This window comes from Sceloporus occidentalis, unplaced genomic scaffold (genome assembly GCF_023333645.1).
Source record: "Sceloporus occidentalis isolate IW3139 unplaced genomic scaffold, rSceOcc1.0.p SCAF_5, whole genome shotgun sequence".
Taxonomy (NCBI): domain Eukaryota; kingdom Metazoa; phylum Chordata; class Lepidosauria; order Squamata; family Phrynosomatidae; genus Sceloporus; species Sceloporus occidentalis.
The window spans coordinates 3,463,141-3,486,017 of NW_028316985.1; the positions used below are offsets into that span (position 1 = coordinate 3,463,141).

At 43.2% G+C, this 22,877-nt stretch overlaps 1 protein-coding gene across 2 annotated transcripts; it reads right to left on the minus strand.

The window, feature by feature from the left end:
* Positions 1–520: 520 nt before the first annotated feature.
* On the minus strand, positions 521–18,268 carry ZC3HC1 (zinc finger C3HC-type containing 1). 2 transcript variants are annotated; one of them, XM_089527407.1, is made up of 10 exons: positions 18,032–18,268; positions 15,029–15,140; positions 13,375–13,525; positions 11,168–11,251; positions 9,810–9,937; positions 8,450–8,607; positions 5,007–5,250; positions 3,519–3,734; positions 3,119–3,322; positions 521–1,240 (listed from the first exon to the last, which is right to left on the minus strand). In XM_089527407.1, the coding sequence occupies exons 1-10, from the start codon at positions 18,205–18,207 to the stop codon at positions 1,172–1,174; spliced, it is 1,542 nt and encodes a 513-aa protein (XP_089383533.1). In that variant the 5' UTR covers positions 18,208–18,268; the 3' UTR covers positions 521–1,171. The 2 variants fall into 2 exon arrangements, with proteins under 2 accessions (XP_089383533.1, XP_089383534.1); XM_089527408.1 differs by lacking the exon at positions 18,032–18,268 and adding an exon at positions 17,014–17,214.
* Positions 18,269–22,877: the final 4,609 nt, after the last annotated feature.

Genomic DNA, 22,877 nt, shown 5'->3' on the forward strand with positions numbered 1-22,877 from the left:
GTCCTAGTCTAATTTCGTCTGCTGCCCCCCATACTATGGCATGACTTACCAGACGAGATACGACAGCTGGAAATGCTGACAGCATTTAAAACAACGTTAAGGACATGTCTCTTCTAGCAGGCCTACCCAGTCAATTTTAAATCATGGCTTTTTCATTGGTATTAGTGCATTTTAAAAGTTTTACAGTATTGTATTTTATATGCTGGTTTTATGTGTTTTCTTTTTTAATATGTGTTTGTATTTTAACATGTTGTACCCTGCCTTGAGCCTTGAGGAGAGGTGGAAAGAAATAAAATTAACAACAACAACGCTGAGATAACTAGACAACATAAGCTCTTGTTTTAGTGTAGAAGAGCCCTTACACTTCTTAAATGTATCCAGGTGAAAGGATGCTGTTTGGAACAACAAATTGCCAAACTGAAGCTGATTTTTAAGGCATATGAAATTTCTCAGCAGAGAATACACAGTCAATCTTATAACATCATTTGTTCTTTTTCTTTTTCTTGCTTATATGAATAAATCAAATTCATTCATTTATTTATTTTAAGAATAAAAACAAACAACAAAATGTTTTATGAAAAGCTAACAACACAGCCTCCCAAGCATGACTTCAACAGACCAGGTCTGAGCCTGGCTACCAAACTCAACATAAAGGCCAGAGCCACATTAAAAACTTACACTGGCTTTAATTTCATTTCCATGTCATGGCTTCCTTGCCCAGAGGAATGATGGGAACTGTAGTTTGCTTAGAATTGAGGTCTAAGTGACACCTGTAGGCACTTTGCAGTTCTACCGTTCTCAGAATCCTTTGCACCAGGGCAACAGGAAATGATCTGCAAGAGTGAAACCAATTTAATTCTGCCGCCAGGACACACCTACGTGGGGAAGATGTCCTCCTCTCCTGTCTTCTTCCAGAAACAGAGCCAAAGAGGAACTGAAATGGCTAGCAATGACTGTAGTTTATCCATCTTCTCTGGGCAGTTGGCAGTGTCCTCTTGATTTGCTCCTGTACACAAGTTTGGAGGGCTAGGCAGGTTTTTCCAGGACAGCCTTGGCTCCAATACAAATAATAATCTCTTTTCCTCCTGTCCTCTTCTTTTTACCAGCAGAAAAGGGAGAAGACCCGTTGGTCATGCTGAGCGACCCCCAATGCTGTCCAAGGCTCAACTCTTCAAGAGGAACAAGCAGCTTCCCATTGGCGGAAAATCCGGAACACCTTGCGGGATTTCGCTGAGAGACTCTGCACCATGAAAGAAAGAGAGACATACCTTAAAGCCAAAAGGTAAACTGTGTTATTCACTTCTGGATGCAGCGGTGTGATGCCGCTGCAAAAAAGGCAAACAGGATTTATGGCTGTGTTATTTTCAAGACACCATAATTTCCTTTTTAGTTCTGCATTAGTTAGGTATCTGCTGAAGGACTACCCTGAGTTCTGGGCCCAGATTTTAAAAGAAGGATGTCAGTAAACAGGTTCAGAGACGAGCAAATAAGATAACTGGCCCAAGACTTTTTAGGAAAGGTTGAAATAATTAGGCATCTTTAGCTTGAAGAAAAGAAAATGGAGGAAGGATATGAGAGAATTTTTCAACTCTCTGAAGTGCTGTTACATAGAATAGGCAAATACATCCTACAGAGGAGGACTAGATCCTGGCCTGCAGATGAGGTAGGGAAGCAACTGGGATGGGTAGTTTCCCTGACTCCCACGTTAGCCATTCCTGATTGACAGGGTGAAAAAAAAGTCTGTTGTTTACCATATTCTGGTCAAAATGAAGGCCAGAAGTGAGATAATGGTGCTTCTGGTCACAATTTAGGCCAGGATACAGTCCAGAATGGAATTATTTTTGGTAGGTAGAGAATGCTTAGGAGTATGAGAGGGCATTTTAGTGTGTTTGGTGGATTTGGGGATGCTTTTCACCCAAAAGTAAAACCCAGCTTCTTTTAAAAAAAGAAGAGGTTTTTGGTGGTTTAGGGGTCTTTGAAGGACTGGCACTTTAGAGGCAGAAAAAGAGAGGTCCAGAGGCAGAATGCCACATGCAGGCCACACCATGCTACCCTTATCTAAAGTCCTACATGAGGGAGGATGGATTCTGGCTGAATGTTAGGGAAACCTTCTTGGTATTGGCCAATGGTACCAATGAGAGATTGGACCTGAACAGTGGTGCTTTCTCCCTTGCTGGAGGTCTTCAAGGAGAAGCTGGAGAGACATCACTGGGCGATGCTCAAAGTCTGGCATCAAGGCTAGACTAGGTCAGGATTGGGGAGCATGTAATATTCTTGACTGATATTGCTGTACTGCCAGTCCCATAATCCCTTATCACTGGCTATGTTGGTTCAATCTGATAGGGAACTACTGTCCAATAACACCTAGAGTGTAGCCTGGAAAAGTTTCTTTCTTGGAGTAGAGCTCCTAGTAGCCCAAGCCAATATTGCTAATAATGAAAGATGATAGGAGTTGCAGTCCAGGTATATTTGGAAGTCTATGCATTCCCTAATCCAGTACTGGAAGACCTAGAAGGACATCTCCAACTAAATAAAACTATACTGGGGGGGGGGGGGGGGAAACTATGCAATAGTAGTTTGCTGGATAAAACATATGTGGTAAGAATATCAGAAGAGCCCTGCTGGACCAAACCCGTGGTCCATCCATTCCTGCATCCTACAGCAGCCAGTCAGATCCCTCCAGGAAGGACAGAAGCAAAATCTGATGGGAGATGGTCTTTTATTTTATTGAATTCTTCTGTTGCTGGGCAACAACCAATGGGAAATGGCCTTTTCTTTTATTTTGCTCCTGCCTGTCTCCCAGTAAGGGAGCCAAGGCAGCTCTCAAATAAGTTAAAATAAGTTACAACTACAAATCTGATGATGCAAAAATTTTAAAACAACTAACTACTATAGAAAAACACCCATGATTTGAAACTGCAAAAAGCCATTTGAAAGACACAAGATAAAAATGTAATACACACATTTCACTGCAACTCCCAGAAGCTCAGTCAACAGTGCAGCCAACATCTAAAGGGCTGAGCTATGCCCACCCTGCCCTATGGGGAAGAGATGATGCCCAAATCTGGTCTATACCACACCTGGGCACACCAGCAATTCCCTGAGTGGAAGTGTTCACCTCAGAATCCGTATCTGCTGCCCTCTCCAACTGCTTTGTAGACAGGAGAGCCTTCAAGACCATTTGCCAACCGAGATTGTCCTTTCCCTCCTCTGTGTGGTCCCCTGTGGCTTCGAAGGATGGCCTCTCCTTCACAAGATTGACCCAAGGACACCAGTCGCGGTGCTGGGAGACAGGGTCAAAGAAGCTTCGGGCGCAGGAATCCTGGCAGAGAGGGAAAGTTGTTTCACTGGGAGTGGCCCACTTGTTCAGTGCCACAGAGGGAAAGATGGGGGAGTAGGGGAGAGACAGGGAAAGCACTCCCTGCAAAATCCAGTTCGCAGGTTTGGCTGCAAAATGAAGGCACTGCTCCAAAACCATCTGCCTAGTGGCAGAGACCCAACTTTGGCCCAGCACTCACTGTGCTGCTGGAGGAGAAGAGGCGAGCCCGCTTGGCCTTCCTGAGAGGGCTGGAGGGCATCTCCGCCCCCAGGCCGCAGACGTCGCCTTGGCCCATGCTGCGGGTGACAGGACGGCTCCTGGTGGTGGGGCTGGCTGCTTCTGTGTCCATGCGTTCACCTGGGTTTGAGCCATCCCAGCTCCGCATGCGGCTGATCACTGGAGATGGACTCTTCTCCTGGCAAGCAGAGGTTTGAGTTAAAAGGGGAGAGCTCTAGACGTGCACACGCACACCCTAATAAAAAATGTTTTGAAGGCATTTAGCAGGAAAGATTGATAGAACGTTTTTGGGGGGGTCTTTCAGGCTATGTTGCTGTGTTCTGGAAGAATTTATTCTTCCAGAACACAGCCACATAGCCCAAAAAACCCACTACGGATGCCAGCCATGAAAGCCTTCGACTTCACTGTGATAGAACGCATCCCTACTCTGCCTCTTATTAAAAAGATGGCACCCTAAAGACTATCTTTATTTGGTGCCAGCTTTTATGGCATGCGGTGGCTCAAGTGGTTAAGACGCTGATTCTGTTGACTGAAAGACCGGCAGGTTGGCAGTCTGAGGCCCAGGTGCCGCATGATGGAGTGAGCTCCCATCACTAGTCCCAGCTTCTGCCAACCTAGCAGTTCGAAAGCATGCAAATGCAAGTGGATCATGCTGGCCACATGATCACAGAGTAATCTCTGACAACGCTGGCTCTTTGGCTTAGTAACAGAGATGAGCACCAGCTGTATGGTCAGACATGACTTGACAACCTTGTCAATGGGAAATACCTTTACCTTTTACTTTTATGGGCAAGCCAGCAGGGTGCAGAGAGCCAATGTGGCATAGAGGTTTGAGGGTTGGGCTAGGACACTGGAGACCAGAGTTTGATTCTCTGCTTGGTTGAAAACCCACTGGCTGACCCTGGGCAAATCACACTCTCCCAGCCTCAGAGGATAGCAACAGCAAACCCCCTCTGATGAAACTTGCCAGGAAAATCCTGTGACAGGTGACTCACCTTAGGGTCGCTGTAAGTTGGAAACGACTTGAAGGCACACAACAGCAAAAAACAGCAGGGTATACTGTTTTGGTATTAAATTGGGACTTTGAGAGACAAGAGTTCGAATCCCTGCTCAATCAAGGAAACTCACTGGATGACTTCGGACCAGTCACCTTCTCTCTCACTCAGTGAAGACCAAGGCAACCCCCTTCTGAACAAATTTGCCAAGAAAGCCCTAGGACAGGGTTGCCCTAACTGGCACAGCACAGCATCTTATGGCAAACAAAACTTTTGGGGCTTCAAAATGCCACCAGTTTTTGCTGCAACAGACTAACACAGCTACCTGTCTGCTGACATCCCTGGTTATTATATCAGCTATGACAAGGATCATAACACTTCTGGTTAGTTTCATTCACTGCAATTCAATGTTTTACCTTTCCAAGATTTGGAGAACCACAAGAGCCAAGGCCTACCTGCTCAGATCCAAAGGGAACATTCAGATCCCGGCTTCGGGTCATCATCCGGCGAGGAGAGGTGGGCACCGTAGGGACTTTATCGGAGCGCCCATCTGGAGTAGTGCTGGGGGTGTTGGTAAAGCCTGGGGATGGCTCGCTCTCAGGAAGGGCAGATTCAATCTGGTGGAAGCCCCACAGCCCTGCCTTCCTCATGCAGCGGCAACAGGTGATCAAGGGGAGATGGACGGAGCCAGAAGAAGGGCTATGTGGAAAGAGGAAGAAAACCTCAACCAAAGAAGAAGTGAGAAGCTAAAGCAGCACCCTGTATCCATCAATTTAACACTATACAGGGGACCCCCCCACTGGAGTTCGTTGGGGTTAGGGGTACAGGACCCCCATGAAAGTGGAAAAACCACAAATAAATGAACACTTTTTTTTTTACCTGAGAGAACACCTCACTAGGAATCTGTAAGTCCCCCTGGGCAATTCTGTGGTCAAGATCTGACAGGCGTTGACCATGAATTGCGCTAGAGGATCTACAAGTGCTTGGAGAAGTGTTCTAGGAATCTCTAGGTCCTCCAGTGTTACTTTTGGCAGAAGTTGACGACAGAGTCATGCTGGAGGACCTAGAGATTCCTAGAGAGTACATGTTAATCAAGTCTGTGCAGAATCAAATCTGCAAAAGTCAAAGCCACAAATGTGGAGGGCAGACTGTATATCAGGGATCAATCAAGGAGCCCACATCCCTGAGAATAATAATAATAATAATAATAATAATAATAATAATATCTTTCCCGCCTCTCTCCACAGATTGAGGCGGGGAACAATATCAACAAACAACATCAGCTAAAAAGATATAAGTTAAAATACACACCAGTTTAAAAGGACAAAGAAGATATTAAAACAATCCACATTTAAAATTCATCATTTCAAATTCATTATTAAAATCATCCGGAAAAGTCTGGTGGATGAGACTGGCCTATAATGGTTTTTAAAATTTGGACAGTGTATTCAGCTCTTGAATTTGTAAGACTCGAGCAGGGTAGTTGATAAGTGGGGATCCTGGAGGTCTCCCATTCATAGGATTGCCATACGTCGAAGTCGACTGATGGCAAATAACAATCACAAAAATACCTCAGAGAAGCATAGAGGTTGTAGCATGTTCCCCATGACTATTTGTGCAACCCTTGGGCCACTCCTGGACACTTTCAAACCCCACCCACCCATCCTGTTTCTTTTCTTGCTAAAATATGACAAACACTGTTTCTGGAAGTCTCTAGGAGCAGCAGATCTCCTCTAGAGCAAGAGGTAACCAACACAACTCCCCCTCTTTTAAAAAAAAATCAGAAGTGACAGATGGTTAAAAGGGACCCCTAGATTGTACTCACCCATACAAAGCCTTTTACCAGCTCCCTCCAACCTGATGTCAATAATAATAATAATAATAATAATTATTATTATTATTATTATTTATACCCTGCTCTTCAGCTAAGGCTATCAAAGCGGCTTACAATTTGTTACTTAGACATAGTCCATGGTTCTGCCATTCCCAGTTTTCATAGTAGGAGGGGTAATTTAAGTTTTTTTTTTAGCAAATATCATAAAAATATTAGATCCTATCTGATCTCAAAAGCCAAGCAGGGCCAGCACTGGTGACTGCTTGACTGGGAGACTGCCAAGGAATCTCAGGTGCTGTAGGATCTATTTCAGAGGAAGAAACTGGCAGAACCACTCTGAGTCTTCCTTGCCTAAGAAAAGTGTCTGAGAGTGTGTGACTTGCCCAAGGTCACCCAGTGGGTTTCCAGGGCCAAGCGGGGATTCGAATCCTGGTCTCCAGAGTCATAGTCCAACACTCAAACCAGTATGACATGCTGCTCCTCTTTTTTAACTTTACTGCTGCTTTATTTTTTTGACAACTGTTCACATGTTTCTACCAATATTTTTTAAAATCTATTTTAACATTTGTAATCCACCTTGAGCCCCAATTCTAAGGAATAGATGGGAGATAAATTTTTAAAAACAGCAAAAACACCCGGAGAGCCACAAGTTGTCCACTCCTGCAGATGCCAAAGAATGAACCAGGGATCTTTTTCCACTCTGCTGCTGAGCCACAAAAAACACTTTTCTAAAAGGTTCTAATTGGAAATTGAGAGCCCTGCAGTGCCAAGTTGTCTGCCAAATACTAAGAGGCTTCTGTCACCCAATCTTCGGGGTCACTCTGCTGAAAGCATTTTAAGCAAGATGCTATTGGATTTCCATTTTGGTGCTTAAGAGTTTGGCTCTGGCTCTTGTGCTAATGACTGAGTCTGAGGGCTGAATTAACATGTGGGCAATAAAACTGGCATTTGGAGAAGGGGTGGGTAATGAGGTCTAAAAAGGCCTAAATGCCCCCAAGGCACCAGATCCAGATTGATGTTAGAAGCTAAGCAGGGTCAGCTCTGGCTAATACTTAGATGGGAGACTGCAAACGGATATCTGGTGCTTATAAGTTCTAATTCAGAGGAAGGAACTGGCATAACCACCTTGTGAGGATTTCTTGTCTAAGAAAACCCCAGGCACTGCCTCCAAGTGTGGTGGAAGGTTTTTTGAAGGTTTTTAAACAGAAGCTGGATGGCCATCTGTCTAGAGCGCTTTAATAGTGTCTTCCTGCATGGCAGAATAGGCATGGACTGCATGACCCTTGGGGTCTCTTCCAATTTTGTCATTCTATGATTCTAAGTCAACAAGGGACTTGGAGGTTTGTACGCACACACAATGAGGTCTGAAAGCTACCACTTTCTGCTTTAGAGCCTTTTAAATCCTCCATCAAGACTTATGGTATCTTAAATATATTCAGTCATCCTCTGTTCTCATGGACTTGAGGTCTTCGGTCTTGAATATTCACAGAAGATCTATATTATTTTCAATGGGGCACGCCCCTGCAATGCACACCCTGCACGTGCTTGCAGGCATGCACCCCTTTCAAGCCTATGGGGCTTGAATATTGGCAGGTCTCCATTTTCTCAGGGAGGGAGGGAAGGGCTGGAATTGATCCCTCACAAAAATGGAGGGCCAACTGCATAACTATATTCATGCACAATGCTAAGGAAATCAATCCTAACTAAGCCAATGCATAACTTTGCTATCTAATGACTAGACTGTGCATTCTACATGGCATGGTAAATTCAGAAGCAGAAGTTACTTTTTTTACTGCAACTGCCAGAATTTCCCAGATGTGTCTAAGATCAGAGGGAGGAGCCCTTCTTGGCATTCCCTTTAAGACAGAGGCACAGCTGATAGTGACAAGAGACAGGGCCTTTTCATTGCCCCCTGCTCAATGCAGGACCTGCAGCTAAAGCATCCCCAGCAGGTAGCTGTCCAGCCTCTTTGGGAAGACGTCCAGAAACACTTTTTGGAATCACAGAATTAGAGAAGGACAGGGAGTGATTAATGAATAAGCTTAACTTGTGTTGCCTACATACCTACTAGTCCAGCCACAGAGGGCCAAGACGCAAGCCGTGATGTGGATTTGGAAGTGGTCTGAAGCCCGCTTGACTGGGCTTTTCTCATCCTCTGTTTTGTAGTTAGCTTCCTCCTCAATAAGCTGTAGCAGGTGGCTGATCTTCTCCTCTGTCAAGAACTGGAAAACCAATCAAGCAATAACAAATAGCAGTGAGGGGAGAATTCAGATACATAACTGAGTTAGGCTGGACTATCAGCATGCAAAGGGATCTTGTAGCACCTTTGAGACTAACTGAGTGAAAGAAGTTGTTAACATAAGATTTTGTAGGCTGCATCCACACGGCAGAAATAATCCAGTTTGACACCACTTTAATTGCCATGGCTCCATGCCAAAGACTGGAGAGACACCCCTATCAAAACAGTGGGTTCAAATTTTATTTTACTATGATCAGGGAGCTTCTCTGTGGCCCAGAAAAACACCGGATTGGGGCCACAGGGCTGCCGGTGAGGCTGCCCTGGCCCCAATCCAGTGCGAAAAGGAGTGGCTGCAGGCCGCCTCTTTGGGGCTTGTCTGTACAGCCACAGAGTTTGTTCATCCTTGAGATTTCCTGCCTCCAGTAGATGAATAAGACAACAATTACTTTCCTGACATCAAAGCATCTGCAATTTCTGCAATTTGCTGAAAATGTCTCAGTGCAAAAACTTATTACTTTTCCTTAATACCACAAAACACAGACAAAAAAAAAAGAAGACATATACAGAAAGATTGGACATTTGATCCGAAGAGTGTGAATGACCCTTTGAAAGGCGCCCTGGTGGTGCAATGGTTAATGCCAGCACTGTGGCCACAACATTGTAAGTTCAATCCTAGAGGAGGGCTCCAAGGTCCACTCAGCCTTCCATCCTTTTGTATGTTGGTAAAATGAGTACCCAGCTTGTTGGGGGCATTTGGCTAACACATTGTAAACTGCTTATGGAGTGCTAGTTCACTGATAGACGGTATAAAAATGTATTTGCTATTTCTATTGCTACTGAAAGTTCAGAAGACAATGCAAGGAGGAATGAAATACCATAGTTTGGCTACAGGAGGCAATGCAAGAAGGCATCAAATACCATAATTACAGAATTTGCATGAAAACCATTATTGCAATGGTGAAGACTCATAAGACTTGACAAAAAGTGTCTTGTAGATGAGGAGAAAAATTCTGCACACAACAATAACCAGCTGTTGAGCTGTTGCTGACTTGATGCTGTTTCTGCAATGTCAAACTAATACCTGAACTGGATATTTAAAGCCTATTACCAAAAAAGACCCTCCCCTATTCTGACCTCCTCCCTCCCATCAGCTGTAAGGGGATTGTGGAGGACACAAAAACATACCATGCTCTTGAGATCCTCTGTTTTTAAAGAGGGCAGCTGAAGCTCCAGCTGGCAAAGGCCTTGAAAGCGCTCTTGAAAATCACTGAGAAGGGCAAGGGGCTCATCCACCAACAAGACAAAAAAGCGATCTGATCAAGAAGAAACAAAGCAAAAAAGGACATCAACTGTATCATTTCATAGGAGATAATGGAAGGGCAACAAACTGATGGAGTGGTCATCTGTAGCAGCTCTCTATTTTGTTCAGGTGTAAATTTTTATCCATGTCAAGCCCATTTCAAAGGGCTCACCACTCTTCTCCAGCACCACATTTTAAATGAATCAATTTTCTTTCTATCAGCTTTCTTCACTGTCCAGCTCTCACGTCCATACATGGTGACGGGAAATCTTATCTATTATGTACCATATGCAAATACAGGTATTCCAAAAGCAAATAAATACATAAACCCAAAATCCAAACACTTCTGGGTCCCAAAAATTTCAGATAAGGAAGACTCAACTAGTATTAATATACATCTGCTATTGATAAAGAAGTCTGAGTTGAAGAATAGAAAAATAGAGGAGTCGGAACTGGATTCAAAGATTTGGTGTGTTGACTCCACAGCGCTGTCAGTGTCCATTTCTTTCTTGGAAGAAAAGAGTCAACACTAATTCTAGAGGCTCCTAGTCACAAGACAAGTGACCCTAAGAACCTTAATACTGAGGAATGGTCTGTGTATCTCCATACACATATGTATGTATGCCAGATCATAGCCTGCCCTTCAGAGTGCATCTCTTTCTCCCAAAGGGAAAAGTGGGGGTTTGTCAATAGCTGGAGCATCCCTATTTTCAGGCATGACCTTGCTTCTTCCTCTTAATTTCCACTTCTTAGTATGGAAGGCAAAGGCCAGAAGGCGACCATAAGACCAAAGTACAGAAGAGCCATACTAAAGGAAAAGTATTCTCAGTCAAGGGGCAGAAACCCTGAATAAAGTTATTAAGCTCTTTGAAATCTCAAGAAAAAAGCAAATTAAACTTTGGCACCAACTAACCAGCACTTCTACTAATAGGTAAGGAAAAGGTTCATCATGGATAGTTTTTACGTGGTAACATTCTGTTACAGCTTAATGCCACTATTGCACGACTGGCAAACATATCTTCAATGATGTGGTATGTGTTGTTGTATGCTGTTGCTGAACAGATTATTCCAAACTGTTATAAATGGTATGGTGTACATTTGCTTTGATGCCAGATTGCTCAGCTTCACTACTACCATATAGACTTCACTCTGTTGTTAAATAAACTGATGTTGCCTATTCACTATGCCTCCATTCTTGAAGGCAAAACTGGGAAAGTTTCTCCTTCAGTGTCATATCACTTACCTGGGCAGGGACTGTCTGGCCAGAAGCAGAACTTCTCATGAGCTGTTGATAAAGCATTCTTCAACTCTAAACACCTCTCCTTGTCTGGAAGAGAAAGACATATCCTGAGCAAAAGCACCTTCCAAGATGAGGAACAAACATCTGAAGAAGTCTTGTGTACTCTGCAGACTAGACTCTTGCTGAGTAACATTTTTGCCAGAAAAGTGGAATATACATTTAATTCAATAAAAAGATGCTGGTAATATGACACTTCCAAGATCAGACTATGGCCTCTGTTACAGACTGCCAAAATAAAGCTGCTTCAGGTCTCTTTGGAGGTATGCTGTTTAAATTATGCATGCATCCTAAGAATCCGGAAGCTGCACCAAAGCTGCACTCCAGCGCTTAGGAATGGAGTGTGGCTTTGGCGCAATCTCCTGACTCTTAGGATGCATGCATCATTTAAACAGCATATCCCCAAAGAGACCCAAAGCAGCTTTATTTTGGCAGTCTGTAACAGGCCCTAATAATAATAATAATAATAATAATAATAATAATAATAATAATAATAATAATTTTTATTTTTACCCCGCCTTTCCAAAAAGATGATCAAGGCGGCTTACAAGGGCTAAGAAGATTACAATATAAGATAAAAACAATACAATAAAAGTTAAAAACATTGCTACAAGGAAGGGAACAGGATTCAGTATAAAACACGTATGTCAAGGGCAGGAAATGGAAAAATCGATTTACAATGGTCCGGGGTCAAAAGGAAAAACAAGGGGCAGAGAAAAAAAATTTGACTAAGGTGGGAATGCCAGCCGAAATAAATACGTTTTTAACTTTTTCTTAAAAGTGTCTAACGATGCAGCGGAGCGGAGCTCCATGGGGAGCTTATTCCAAAGAGAGGGGGCGATGATGGCAAAAGCCCTCTGTGAGGTCCTCACGAAATGTGACCTAGGGACCTCCAACAGATTTGTCCCAGATGTTCTGAGTGTGCGGGGTAGATTATATGGGGAGAGGCGGTCCTCCAAGTACCCTGGGCCCAAGCCATTTAGGGCTTTATAGGTCAAAACCAACACCTTGTATTGAGCTCGGAAGCGAATAGGCAGCCAGTGAAGGTCTTTTAAGATGGGTGTAATATGGTCCGACCTGGAGCTACCAGCGACCAGTCTAGCTGCCATATTCTGCACCATTTGCAGCTTCCGGGTTTGGTACAAGGGTTGCCCCATGTACAGCGCATTGCAGAAGTCCAATCGAGAGGTTACTAAAGCATGTACAACAGTTTCAAGGTCCCTACTGTCCAGGTAGGGACGCAACTGGCGTATCAACCGAAGCTGATAACAAGCACTCCTGACCGTCGCATCCACCTGAGATGTTAGCTGGAGCGACGAATCAAGGAGCAATCCCAAGCTGCACACCGAGTCCTTCAAGGGGAGCGTGACCCCATTCAGGACCGGGTGACAGATCTCACCACCTGGAACTGGGGAACCTATCACCAGTACTTCCGTTTTCCCTGGATTCACACTGAGTTTGTTCTCCCTCATCCAGCCCATTACCGACGCCAAACAGGCATCTAGAGGGGAGATGCCATCCTTAGTTACTGCATCAGTCGGAGACTTAAGTGTGAATTCCAGTTGCTGGGGGCTCCATTTATGTTACTGTAATATTTTTATCCTGTTTTTTGTCTTCCCATCAGCCACTCTGGAAAGCAAAATGTTAAACGCAACAGGCCATTGGGTTGATCAATCCAGGGAGGCTCTACTAATGCTTGTGTATTCCTGTTATTCTGTCACTGAGTGTTACTAAACAGCTGGTTTTTTTCAGTGTTAGTGTCAGCCTCTAAATTAGTTATGAGTGAGAAATTGGCTGGGTTTGCATGATTACATGAGCTTACATGATTCACATCTCCATAACGCAAAAGTGGACATGAATACATTTAGCAGTCAGAGATCTGCGTATTTCTGAATTTGCAATCAGATTCCAAACAAATGTGTGTACTTTTTAAAAATGCACATGAGAAGAATGTGTACTTTTGAAAAATCTGCAATATAGCAATAGCAAGTACATTTCTATACCACTTATCATTAAACTAAGCACTCCCTAAGACAGTTTACAATGTGTAAGCTAATTGACGCCAACAAGCTGGGTACTCATTTCACTCAAATCGCAGGGTCTAGAGCAGGGCCTAGATCTGCCTATCAATTTCAACACTGCCAAGTTCTTACATTTGTTGAAGTCGAAGGCTAGTTGCAAACTGGCGCAGAGGTAAGCCTGGCAGCTGGCACACTTCAACATGTCACACTCAACATTGGTCCATCCATACTTGGCACAGATCAGGGGAGACAACTCATGGGGTTTCCCTGCCCACTTGAGAGAGTGCTGGCATTAAGGAGAACTTGGTACAGTTCAAAACAAGGTGATTTTATTCAACTTGTACATGCACAGGTGTCATTTTTAACCTGTTACACTGTTTAGTATGTTTTAAGACTGTTGATCTTTTACTGTTTTAATTTGAAGTTGTTTAACCACCTTGAATCCGATTTTGGGAGAAAGGTGGGATATAAATCCCATAAATAAATAAATAAATAAATAAATAAATAAAAGAATTGTACACTGTTCTCAAATCTTCTGATGTAGAAGGGCAAAGCAGAAAACTTTTAAATACAGAAAAAATGTTGTTGTGTGCCTTCAAGTTGCTTCCGACTTATGGCAGCCCTAAGGTGAACCTATCATGGGGTTTTCTTGGCATGATTTCTTCAACAGAGGTTTGCCATTGCTTTCCCCTGAGTCTGGGAGCATGTGATTTGCCCAAGGACACCCAGTGGGTTTTATGGCCAAGCGGGAAATTGAACCCTGGTCTCCAGAGTTGTAATTCAACACTCAAACCACTACACCACATTAGCTCTCAAAAACAGTATTATTATTATTCATTTATATCCTGCCTTTCTCTCAATAATGGGACTCAAGGTGGCTAACAACATTTTAAATCAATACAGATTAAACACAATACAAAAGTTAAATGAAAGTATAAAATATACAATTAAACAATCATACATTAAAACAATAAAAAATACTAAAATGTTTTCAAAACATTGGGGGGGGGGACTATATGCAGACCCTTCAAAACCAGCACCACATAACATCAAGAACCAAGGTTTTGTTTTACAAGTTCATTCAGTATGCCTACATGGCTCAGTGCAGTGTAAGAGCTCTGCAGATGAAACTCAGCATTTCCCTTCCTGCCCTAATAGTATATGGCTTGACAGTCCCTGGCAAAACCTATGCCACACTGCCTCTCAGCACTCACAGAATGGGAATGCAGTTGTGAAGACTGTCAGCAATTCCTTCCATTTGCCACTTTTCAAATCCCCAAATGGCAGGCATAATCCCCAGTGTTTTACTAGGCGGGTCTTGATTATCCTCCACAAGCTCATTCGCTTCATAGGCAGGGTAAAGCTACCATGGCTCCATATATGGCTCCCCCTTGTCCCATGTTGATGGGGAGACCAGCCTAGAAGTGACCAGTTGTACTTCAAAAGTTTAACAATTTCAGGAATCAATTTCAGACATTAAAGGTCACATGGAACATTGTTTTGGTTGTCTGCAAGAAGCTTGAAAGAGATGGGGCCAGCCTAACTTCCTTCATGCTACAGAAAAATAACCTCTAAATATCCAAATGTGTGCTTTGGAGGCACTATTGAAGGTAAACTGGCTATTTTTACATGCAGTATTAAAGATGAGAGTGGATGAGTCCTGCTGAAGTCAACAGGGAAGCAAAAATGGCTTCCAGATCCCTTGAAGTTACCCATTCCTAGGTTTATTTAACCCCCCATAACATCAATGATACATCAATATCAGTTAGTAGGGAGAAAAGGATATGGTAAATGTTTCTACTCTGCCGAAGAAGGCTTCTTTGCTGGTGGCTTCAAGATGCAGCTCTTCAGTCTGGGGAGACCCATTTGCCACTTCATAAAAGGCAGACATCTCCTTTCTGAAATGCAGGAAAGAGACCATAAACTATGACAATTTTCTGTTCAGAGCAGCAATGGAAATAAGTTTCCCTTTCCATAAAACCTTAAAATTGCCAAGATAGTCTTTTTAATACTTATAATAGATATGTATTTGTTTCTAGCCTCTGAACAAGGCCTTTTATAACTAAGGCCGAAATGCATTGGGCATTTTATAAATACTGAATGAACAGTTGACCATCTCAGAGCGCTTGGAGCTTGTCTCCTCACTGTTTTCTTCAAGAAAGTTTAAGACTAGCAATCCTGGCCTGCTGACCCAGGAGCTTTTACCCAGGACAGTAATTACTATGAATGAAACAAGCCCAGATCTTTTGTTCATTCAGTGTTTGCATGTCACTAGAAAGACGGAAAGGGAGAAGTTAAGCAGTGCCTTTGAGGTTATTTTATCAAGAGCTTTCATGGAAAATCTGCTTCTTGTCATGCATGCATGTATGTCATGGATAAGTGCATCTGAAGAAGTGGTCTGATAGCCACAAAAGTTCATGCCAAAAACAAACCAGTTAATCTCTTCCAAAGGTCTCAGACAAGGCCTCAAGACTAACCAATTTGTTGATATCAGCCCCTTCTTCAGATGAATTTACCCATGAAATGCATTTGCAAGGTGCAGATTTCTATAAAAACCCATGCTAAAATATATCAGTCTCAAAGATGCCTCATGATTAGTTTTTTGTGGGTTTTTTGGGCGATGTGGCCATGTTCTAGAAGAGTGTATTCCTGACGTTTCGCCAGCATCTGTGGCTGGCATCTTCAGAGAACACAGATGCTGGTGAAATGTCAGGAATACACTCTTCTAGAACATGGCCACATCGCCCAAAAAACCCACAAAAAATTATGGATGCTGGCCATGAAAGCCTTTGACTTCGCAATGCCTCATGAGTCTTTCTTTTCCATTTTATGTTGAAATGGCTCACACATTTATCTCTTTGGAAAGTCACTGTTAAAAAAATCTTTCACGTTTCTCTAAAACACACACTGTAACAACAAACTCTGAATACTCCTAAGAGTGACACGAAGTGATGATATTCATCAAATTGTTCTTAGGAAGAGATGTACATTTTTAAAATGCTTCTTTCACTAAGCACCATTTTCAGCCCAATCTTTCTAGTAATCCAGCATCCTGAGGATATGACCTGACTCACACTAAAAATGATGGGGAAGCGCTACCAGTCAGCTTTAGAAAATGAACATCCCTTTTCTGGTACAAAAGGCAAAGTGCCTCTTTGTATATCAGCAGGTGGGCAGCAAGAGCAGAAGGGACCTATTGCCCTTATGTCTCCTGGGTGGGCTTCCCTTTTTGGTATCCAGCTGGCCACTGTAAAAACAGACTACTGGACCTGAGTCTGCCTGGCTTGTCTTATGTTCTTAGTTGCTACGTCAACCCAAGAAAGATGCTCAGATGGTGTTTTTGTTGTTTAAATCTCTTTTAATCACATTTTCCATCATAGGTTTAATTATTTCCCTCTTCTAAATCCACCATGTCACAGCTTCCTGACCCAATCCATGGAATAACAGAATCATAGAATAGAAGAAGACTACTAAGGGCCATCCAGTCCAGCTCCATTCTGCAAAGCACCCATGACAAATGGCCACCCAGCCTCCATTTAAAAATCTCCAAAGACTGAGGGAATGTGGGACTGTTGGTCCTCATCCCCTTCCCCACCACCACTCCCTTCTCCTTTTGTGTCGTGTCTTTTTAGATTGTAAGCCTGAGGGCAGGGAACCGTCCAATTGAAAAGATTGTATGTACAGCACTGTGTAAATTTACAGCGCTTTATAAACAAAGGTTAATAATAATAATAACAATAACAATGTGTTCCCCTGTCAACTAGCTCTTACCATCAGGAAGCTCTTCCTAAAGTTTCGGTGGAATCTCTTTTCCTGGAGCTTGAGTCCATTGTTCTGGGTTCTATTCTCTGGAGCATCAGAAAGCAAGCTTGCTCCATCCTCAATACAACATCTTCGATTCAGATATTTAAGCATGGCTATCAAGTTACCTCTCAGAAACATGGCTATGTTAGTCTGGAATAACAGTATGCAATGATTGTGTAGTACCTTTGAGGCTGAGTGAAAATAGTTGTAGCATAAGTTCTGTAGGCTTTGGTCTACTCGCTTAATCTATGTATCTGAGGAAGTAGACCGGGATCCTGAGCATATGGGCCAGGAAAGCAGGGGCTTGGCCTGTGCTTGCCTGGCCCAGGAGCCAATCTGAGTTGGTCCCTAGGCCAGCATGGGGATGATGGGTGTTCATGTGCTCATCCTCCTTACCTTCCCCCTGCATCTCTGTTTGGAAGCAAACCTGTGGCCCCACCTGATGCACAAATGGGGAGCCTGTTATGTGGGTTCAGCCAGGCAACCCCTTTTCACGTCGGATGTGGGTCTGCTAACTAGCAGAGACAGGGGGAAAATAAGGAGTGTGTGGGGCATCTAAACAGCCAGGGCTTGCTAGAGATAACCTGGAGGTCAGCTTAGCCTGTGTTAAGGGCTGTTTACTCCAGTGACGTGAGGCTGGGGGAACAAATGAACTGCACAGATATAGGATTATGGGGGAGGCCTGGCTGAATGAGAGTTATATGTGAAAGGGATCTGGGAGCCCAAGTAGGCCACACATTGAACATGAGTCAACAGTGCGATGCGGCAGCTAACAAGACCAATGAGATTCTAGGCTGCATAATAGAAGTATAGAAGTATAGTGTCTTCTATAGTGTGAGGGATGCTTTGGCGGAGAGTTCCTGCATGGCAGAACGGGGCTGGAGTGGCTGGCCCTTGGAGGGGGGTCTCTTCCAACTCTGGGATGCTATGCTGGGCTCCCTCGCCTTGGCTCCTCCCGGCCCTCCCTTTCCCTGCTCCCGCTCACCCTTCGGGCCCTGCCTCCGCCTCCTCCGCCTCCGCCTCCGCCTCCGGGGCGATGCCTCCATCGATCAGCTCCCGGATCTTCTGAGGGGTGACGGAAGGAGCCTTGCTTTTGGCCCCTAAAACGCCTTCTTCGGCTTCAGGGGCGGGAGCCGCACTCGCGGGGATGGGCGCCGCCATCTTGGTCCCTCGCTCAAAAGGCCTCCGACGCGGCCACTTCCGGTTAGGACCGGAAGTTCCGTTCCGAGGAATATTGGCTCCGGGGTCTCACTAACCCAGTTTGGGACTGCTTTCCTAGTCAAGGCTGTGGAATTCTGGGAGTTGGCGTTTGTTGTGGGGCCTTCCTTCCTTAAGCTCCGCTCCGCTCTGGGCCCACAACAAACTCCAACTCCCAGAATTCCACAGCCTTGACTATGAAAGCAGTCCCAAACTGGGCTAATTCTCCAGTTTGGATACAGCCTCAGAATCTTTTTCTTCTTCTTGTGTTCCTTCAAATTGCTTCCGACTTCCGGTCATCCTGAGGCAGAACTGCCACAGGGTTTTTTTGGCAAGTTTCCTCAGAGGAAGATTGCCAATGCCTTCCTCTGAGGCTGAGAGAGTGTGACTTGCCCAAGGTCTCCCAGTGGGTTTATATGGCCAAACTGGGATTCGAACCCTGGTCTCCAGAGTCATATAGTCTCCAACCCTCAAACCACTAGGCCAAGCTGCTCTATCTATGGGCTAATGCAGTCTGGAAGTTGCAGTCAAAAAAGAGTAACTTTTCCTTTTTTAAACAGTAATAATAATAATAATAATAATAATACTTTTTTATTTTCACCCCGTCTCTCCCGCAGGATCGAGGCGGCTTACATCATCAGATAAAATACAATAAAATACAACATACATTAAAATACATTCTGTCATTTCCTCTCCCCCCAACTGTACATAATAAAATATCAAACAATTAAAATAATCAACAGTCTTTTTTAAAGATTATTATTTCTGCCACCTTTCTCCCCAAAAGGGACCCAAGGCGGCTCACAATATAAAAACGCATTAAAACAATTTAAAAGACAATTGAAATAAACTAACTAAAACACTACAGAGTTAAAATTTAAAACACAGGAAAGTTAAAAACATAATCTGAAACAAGCCCCCTCCCTTAAGGGTCGAATTCAAAGATACAGTTCCATTAAGGGCCCAAACAGACAGGCCAAAATAAAGCGGCTGTGGGTCACTTTGGAGGGATGCTGTTTAAATGACACAGTCATCTTAAGAGGCCAGAAGTTGCGCCAAAGGTGTGCTCCAGCCCTTAGGACTGGAGTGTGGCTTTGGCGGTTTCCGGCCTCTTCTGACGCATGCATCATTTAAACAGCACACTTCCAATGTGACCCAAAGCAGCTTTATTTTGGCCTATCTGTCTGTTCCCTTAGTCTGTAGAATTGGCCTGTAATAATTAATTAATAATTTGTTTTATTTATATACCGCTATTCCAAAGATCATAGCGGTGAACAGCAAGTAAGCTAATTAGCAAGTAAGCTAATTTGCCCCCAACAGTCTGGGTACTCATTTTAGCTCCCTCCTCGGAAGGATGCAAGCCTGAGTCGAGCTTGGGCCCTTTTGCTGGTCTTGAACTCGCAACCTTGTGGTTTCGAGTGAATGGCTGCATTACAGGCATTTAACCACTGCACCACCAGGGCTCTACTGTACAGTGATTCTTGTAGCACCATTGAGACTTAAGGTGTTTATCACATGGGGGAGGGGGGAATTGGAAGAATAAATGGGGATTAACCTGCCATAATCGCGCCACTATGCTAATGGTTTTCACACGACGTTGCGTTCAAAGTGCTATTATCCCAGGAATATCGTGCAATTGCACAAATGGTTTTCACATGACATCAAGCTTAACCGTGATTAAAGTGACATTATGAATAACCAGGCAATAAACAGGAACAAATCATTAAGAGGGGGGATTGAGGGTGTTGGACTATATGCTTTTTAATCTTTGTAAGCCGCCCCGATTGCATCTTGTAGAGGGGTGGGATATAAATTATTATTATTATTATCATTCACGGGTTTTTCCCACGAATGATTTTTTGCTGTTTATTGCCTGGTTATTCATGGGATAATGGCTCTTGTGTTAATTGCATTTTAACCACATTTTAATCTCAGTTGCACAATTTTGACCAGTTAATCACTGTTTACCAATTTCCCCCATGTGATAAAACTCATCACTGAAAGAAAGAAGTTGGCAGCGTGAACTTTCATAGACTAAAGCCTACTTGCTCAGATAATATTTAGTATACAGTACTGTATACTGTAATATACTGTAGCATATTTAGATATAGCTGTGTTAGTCTGTAGAATTGGTATGTAGAGAGATCTTGTAGCACCTTTGAGACTAAGTCTGAAAGAAATAAATTAGCAGCATGAGCTTTCCTAGAATAAAGTCTGCTTCCCCAGATGCTTTCCCAAAGGTCTTGTATGATTCAGGGCAGGGCATCCAGGGGTAGCCCTGTTGGCCATATACCAAATCCAGTAACATCCAAACAATTATGCCTTTACTGGACCAACCAAAATGCACAGTATACATATTGCAAGCTTTTGAAGCTCCACCGTCTTCTTCATCAGACAAGATGTTAAAAGCCATAAAGGAGAAAGAAAATTGAAGGTGTTACTCATAGGCCTGCATTTTGCTGTTTCTCTTCTTAGTTCAGATGGTATGGAGGGGCATTTCTTGCAGGCTTGAAACTCCTTCTGGCCATGTGGCAACCAACCGGGAGATTCTGAAAGTCCAAGAAATTTAACATCCACTTGCATCACAACAAAGACACTTCCTTTGCAAGGCAGTATGTCTCCATCCTTGTGAGGCCACAGGCCACTTTGTTAGGCAGAGGACACTGGGTTTCTCAAGATGCCTTCATGCCTTGCATCAGGGAAACTTAAGGTGGTGTTGAGGTAAAACATGCCAATCCAGTCCTAGTATCAGGGGGGAAATTGTTTTACCTTTTTTTTTTTGGAGGTAGAAACCTCAAATAGCAAGGTTCCTGTCCACATCTGGATGTGAAAGTTCTTGGACTTTTTATTGACTGTGTAAATGACTCTTCTCATCATCACATCTGCAACCTCTGGACTCTCACAACAACTCCTGGAAGGATGCTTTACAACTTAGTGCAAGGACTAGGCTTACTCCAGATGGGTCGCATGATCCGTGGGATCCTGCAGGCCAGCGATCATTGAGCAACATCACATCCTGCGGTTCCATTTTTTTGTTCTTGTTTCTTCCTTTTTCTTCTTACTTCTTTAGTTGCATGGTGTACCTGTAATATTTGACTGTCCTATAAAGATTTGAACATCAGTAAAAATCATTTTTTAAAAAGTTCCTGGACTTTGAGAATCTCCCAATTGCCACACAGCCAGAAAGAGGAGGTGCCAGCCTGCAAGAGATGCCCCTCCGTGCCATCTGAACTAAGAACAGAAACAGCAAAAGGCAGGCCTAGGACTAACATCTTCAATTTTCTTTTCTCCCGTTTGGTTTGTAACATCTTGCTTGATGACATCAGTGGAGCTTCGAAAGCTTGCAACACATGTATTGTGCATTTTGGTTGGCCCAAGAAAGGTGTCATTGTCAGGACAGGACAGTTACATGTATTCAGTATTCAAAGACAGAGGTATTAATCTGGAAAATCATTATGTGCAAGAACCTTGTAGTGACTTTGGGACTAAGGCTGCATCCGCACTTCAGAAATAATCCAGTTTGAGACTGTTTCAATTACCACGACTCAATGCTATGCAATTCTAGGAAACTGTCGTTTGCCGTGGCTTCAGAGCACTCTGAAAGAGATAGGTAAATGACTCACAAAACTACATTTCCCAGATTTACCTAGCATTGAGCCAAGGCAGTTAAAGAGGTCTCAAACTGGGTTATTTCTGCAGTACGGATGCAGCCTATCTGGAAGAAAGAAGCTGGTAGCATGAGTTTGCGCAGACCTGAGTCATAGATTGAGGAAGGAGATTCAAGTCTAGGAAAACGTTCAAGGTCCTTTTATATAGTGTGTTCACTGTATACACTCTTAACAGTTTATAATTTTGCATTTTCCAAAAGCAATTTGAGATGGAATTTATAACACTGATCAAATCGTTATTATAACATTTGGTCTTCAATATAAATGTATTTATTTAGAAGTAATAACCAGGTCTCTTACCTGGAATTCCAAAATTATCCCCAAGGTTGGCTGAGAGGGTGAGCCCTTTGCTTTCTGATCGTTCAGTGTACACCAACTTTGTTTAATGCACAAAAATATTTAAAACACTGTGCATAAAATGACTGTCAGGATATAAGGTGTATAGGAAACATAAATGAATTTCAGGTCCAGACTTCGCTCCTGTCTCCAAGATATTGCTTTGTACACATGCCACTATTTCTGAAAAAAAGATCTAAAATCCAAAGCCCTTCTGGTCCTGAGCATTTCAGCCCGAACTAGCTGTTAAAGGGTATATATACCTTCCTCAGGGACACCCTTTATATGTTCTTTTGTCCTTTAATTGGCAAGGCTGCTGGGGATTATAGTTTTTGGTGGGGGAAAATGGGAAATGATCAAGATCTTCCCTTCTTTAACATAGAATATATATTAGAATTACTGCAACCTGGGTTCTTCTAGAAGGCCTTTTAGAGGATAACTATACCAAGCTCTTCCTTCAACAGAATTCTTTCCTGAAATGGTTTTTAAACTTCAGAGACAATTAACAGCCAGAAACATCCATGAACTGGGTTATAGATGCCAGAACGTTTATGCCAAACCAATTCTTTTTATAAAGAGTTTTTATTAATAATTTATTTATAAAGGAGTTATAACCAGCTTTTTGTGCAT

Bases quoted from the DNA above. Each gene is read 5' to 3' on its own strand.
- ZC3HC1 (XM_089527407.1), bottom strand. From the start codon at position 18,207: ATGGCGGCGCCCATCCCCGCGAGTGCGGCTCCCGCCCCTGAAGCCGAA. The intron at 8,608-9,809 runs GTATGTTTTTGT...TTGGTTTTCCAG, and splicing joins CAGAGGATCTCAAGAGCATG to TTCTTGACAGAGGAGAAGAT. The intron at 3,323-3,518 runs GTGAGTGCTGGG...CCTCTCTGCCAG, and splicing joins TCTTCTCCTCCAGCAGCACA to GATTCCTGCGCCCGAAGCTT.